This window comes from Pleurodeles waltl, chromosome 4_1 (assembly GCF_031143425.1).
Source record: "Pleurodeles waltl isolate 20211129_DDA chromosome 4_1, aPleWal1.hap1.20221129, whole genome shotgun sequence".
Taxonomy (NCBI): Eukaryota; Metazoa; Chordata; class Amphibia; order Caudata; family Salamandridae; genus Pleurodeles; species Pleurodeles waltl.
In genome coordinates this window covers 90,152,530-90,157,294 of record NC_090442.1, presented here as the reverse complement: position 1 = coordinate 90,157,294, position 4,765 = coordinate 90,152,530, and the positions used below count along the sequence as shown (strand labels likewise).

Below are 4,765 nucleotides of genomic sequence, written 5' to 3'. Positions count from 1 at the left end.
TCTCTCCTGTCTGAAAGAATTCACTGACACTAGTGAATCAATATCATCACCCTCATAGGCACTTCCCACTAAACACCTGTTGAATTTAAAGTAATATGGCTTACAGAGTTAATGTCCCCATTGCGTTTCTGAAGAGTAAGGTGCTTCACCTTCATAATCATAAGAACTTGTCCTAGCCTCATCTGATAATCTAGATAGTTATTGTATAGGCAACAAGGTACGATCATCACTTTCACCCTCCATAAGTTGCTGTACATCTGGATGAGAATCAGACCAAATATTAGATACCCATGAACATCATCAGGGTTCATTTTGCCCTCAGTGGGGATTGAATCATTAGTCTTAGTCTGCCTGAGTTGTATTTTGTCAGATCTGTGTGGTTTTTCATCAGGGAAGATTGGGCATTGTGGTAGAATCAGTGTGTGATTCCAAATCAGTTACACCTTTCCTCAAGTGACCTGCTTCTGATAAAAGGTGAGTACCTTTGACCAAGACAAATGGAAGTAACAAAGTCATGCAGATTTTGTTTTGTTTAGCTATAAAGCAGCTCGGACATTTGGTTTCTAAAAATTAGGGACTAGCCACCGTTTTCTCTTGCACTATCCACTACTGCAATTTGTTGATGTTATTATTGATGTGTTAAGACTTCATGAAAATAACCTAATTCAAAAAGATGTTCTGATCCTGTTAATGCATGCAGTGCATTAGGACTCAATGGACCATTAAACATGATGTAGGTAACTAGCCTCTTATAAACATGTACCTTTTTATTTGAGAATTCTTCCAACATGAAATGTCTTATGCCTTCTTTGTTGATATACCCTTGTGCTTGTCCAGGGAAGCATAACTGTTCTTGCAAAATCGTTTCCTATAATTTATCCATGACAATCTGAACAAATGAGCATCTCTGTGAAATAATGTATCACCTTTTTTCTTGCATTGCATCTTCACCTTGTATTTTGTCAATTGCCATAATTACTGCAGTATTGTCAATGACCTGTTGATTTATAAATGGGTCCTATATACAACCACACATAAAATACTCAGGTTTATTGATGTGAATAGAACCCTATTCCAGCTAGGGATAGATACTGTCTTTGTGTCTCCATGGGTCTGTGCCTTTTTGGACAAAACCCCTCACACCTCAGGGGATATACTTCATCACAGGAATCCTCCTCACACGATAACCAAATGGTGTGGTGTGGGCTGCAGATCCTTGATTCAAAAATATGAGAAGAACTTCAACATGAAAGAGAGTGAGAGTCCCCTCATCTATCAGAATGTTTTCACAGTGTTTGGAAGAGAGAATGGTCATTCTTTTGGTGAAGTACAGAGCAGCAACACAATAACTGAGTAATACCTCTAGATTGAATCTCAGGAGAAGAGAACAGAACAATTCTGAAAGATTCAATCACTGCAGAAAAAAATATATCATTTACCTCACCTGAAATCGAGCATTTTTACAGTCGTTATTATGAGCATATTGAGATGAAAGATTGATATAATAGGTTTGATTACAATTAATCTTTATTTATTATTTTAAATGATCCTTTTTCTTAGATCCTCATACAGAGATAAGAATTTGCAGCCATGAAACCTGAAAATGAAAGCATTGTGACTGAACTTATCCTTAGAGGGTTCACCACAGACAAAAAACTCCAAGTCCTCCTTTTCATAATCTTTATCTTAATATATGTCTTAACCCTGCTGGGTAATGTGAGCATACTGATGATCATTTGCATGGATCCACATCTTCATACACCTATGTACTTCTTTCTCGGCTGCCTTGCTGTTTTGGATTTAGGGTTCTCATCAACCTCCTCCCCCAAGATGCTTGTTGACATGCTTGTTGAGAGGAAGGCCATCTCATATTTTGGCTGCTTAACTCAACTCATTTTCTATGGGGGTTTTGGCAGCACTGAGTTCTTTCTGTTGGCTATGATGGCATATGACCGTTATGTGGCTATATGTAACCCATTGCTGTATACCCTTACAATTACGAAGAGTCTCACTATCCATTTGGTAGCTGTATCATATGTTGGTGGTTTTCTGAACTCTCTGATTGATTTAGGTTGCTTTTTGCAATTATCCTTGTGTGGTCCTAATATTATTGACCATTTCATGTGTGATTATCCTGTACTTTTGAACCTCTCCTGCACTGACTTTACAATGACTGAACTGGTGCGTATTGTGTGTGCCTCTTTTGTGATGCTCATATCCCTTCTATTCGTTCTTATCTCGTATGCCTATATTATTGCTGCTGTCTTGAAGATCCGTACTTCTGCAGGAAGACTCAGGGTCTTCTCAACTTGTTCCTCCCACTTCATTTGTGTCTCTCTTTTATATGGAACAATTCTCTTCACAGAGGTTCGACCCAGCTCCAGCACGTCTCATGAGCAAGACAAGGTGGTAGCAGTGTTTTCAACAGTTCTAATCCCTTTGCTGAACCCACTGATTTACAGCCTGAGAAATCAAGATATGAAAGAAGCCCTCAGGAAGATATTAAGCCGTGCCATGTTCTTTCAGTAATAGATAATGCAGCCAAATATGTGGAGCAACTGAGCTCAAAGACACACATTCAGACATTTATTTACTACAGTGAAAAATTCAAATTCATGTTTCTATCATAGTAATGCAAAATTGACTTCATAATAACACTATTTACTACCTCAAAGATGACATGTAACAATTTCTTTTCACAGGCAAACAACATTTGTTACAAGGCCTTTTTTACACTGTGATTTACCTTAAGACACAAATGTAACCCCTGAACCTTGGAATTAGTAAAATACCATTTGTCAAAGCAAATATACACATGTATGGATTAAACTTTGAATACCAATAGGGATGATATTTTCAGAGGATGACAGCTGGAAAATTAACTTTAGAAAATATGAGAGAAACACATGTTCACACATAAATTACCTTATGTGGATTTACTGCACACTTGGACATGATTAACTACAAAGAAGATTTAATTAGAGTATTCTTTCCTTTTCTATAAGTATGTATAATGAATTTAGGGCTCACATAGTAGATCCTCACAATTGTGTTCAGCTGTATGTTCTGACTATTTTTATCTATGAACATTGCATGAGTGAAAGAGTGTTTTGTGACTCCTCCTTTTTCTTGGACCCCACTTAGCAGATCAGTTTGAAAATTTCCAGGAAAGAGCGAAGGAACTATAGATCCCCCAAATGATGCCAAAATTATTGCCAAATTTAAAAAGTTATTTATATGGAAATGCACACAGGTACAATTACATAGTGGTGACATTATCTATCTATCTATCTATCTATCTATCTATCTATCTATCTATCTATCTATCTATCTATCTATCTATCTATCTATCTATCTATATATCTATCTACTTGTCTGTCTGTCTATCTATCTATATATATATATATATATATATATCCAGAAAAATGGTGTATTTAAATCGCACACCAAGGGCTGCACATCATTCAATACTAGCTGGTAAAATACTCAAAAAACCACTTAATCTCGATAAATTCATCAGCTGCTATTTATTGAAAAAAGATTAGATTGCAGGTAAATCACACCAGCAAAGGTTGGTACAAAAAGCACAAAAAAAGGATCGACAATGTGCCCACCATTCAAAAAACACACACGCTGTCCCAACCAAATGTCTACGCGTTTCGGCCGAAGCCTTCAACAGGACATTGGCAGACATTTTACACTCAACTATTTAAACCATATAGTCCTTCTTTGATGTTCATTGCATAGCTCAAGAGAAGTGCAAATGGAGCGGCCATTTTATAACGTCACAATTTTAACTTAAAAATGAGAAACTCCTAATCCTGTGCATGTTTTGAAATAAACTATGAACTAAAAATGTGACATTATATATTTCTCTCATATTATAATACATTATCACAAATATAGTCTGGTCACCTGTGAACACTAAAACATTAATTAATTGTAATCACAGTCTACAATTCTTGAATACAAAACAAATCCCATGTATGCTATTTTTTTCTCCTCTCTTTCTCAATTTTCATTTTTCCTTTTTCCTTTTACTCTTGATGTCCACATATTGCCCACTTATACCTAATAATTTTAATTTTGATTTTGATTTTAGTTTTAATTTTAAAAGCCTGATATATAAATGTAATTAATTAATAATATAAATATATAAATATATAAATATATGTACTGCCAATTGATTGCAATACATCCACTTCATATACAGGCTATAAATAGATGACAAATGATGACAAATAAATAGAGTAAATTCAGTCAATTCTGAAAATACAAAATAAAATACAGGTAAAAGCGATTTCAACGTGGAATAAATAAATAAATGGATATTCATCATCATAATTCATTAAATTAGTCATAGTCCTATAAATTAATATATTCTAAAAGGAATCTGAAGAGATTAATTAATAGATCCATATCATAGGTCAAATTGTTATCGATTAGGAAATTGTAAATAAACCCCACAAATTCAGCAACAGGAGAATGTATATGTGCGCCGCTATCCTCCCCAAGGACCTATGCAACAGTATAGGAATAAAATAGATGAGTATAACACCCTAAAAGTGAATAAATTATTAATAAAAAATTATTACCAAAATACACTAAGTTTCAATCCGGCAACATGCTAATAATAATAATAATAATAACAATAATGATAGAATCAATCAGTAAGGATCCTAACAAAACACAATATTCTAAAAAAGTCATCAATTTCATTTCATGTTTTCTATTGGACAAAATCTATGTGTGAGAAAATGTAAAG

At 34.6% G+C, this 4,765-nt stretch overlaps 1 protein-coding gene across 1 annotated transcript; it reads left to right on the top strand.

Annotated features, from left to right (window-relative positions):
- Positions 1 to 1,590: 1,590 nt before the first annotated feature.
- LOC138287025 (olfactory receptor 5J3-like) lies at positions 1,591 to 2,529 on the top strand. The gene has a single exon (XM_069227386.1). The coding sequence runs from the start codon at positions 1,591 to 1,593 to the stop codon at positions 2,527 to 2,529; it is 939 nt and encodes a 312-aa protein (XP_069083487.1).
- Positions 2,530 to 4,765: the final 2,236 nt, after the last annotated feature.

Coding starts and splice junctions, on each gene's coding strand:
- LOC138287025 (XM_069227386.1), top strand. CDS start 1,591: ATGAAACCTGAAAATGAAAGCATTGTGACTGAACTTATCCTTAGAGGG.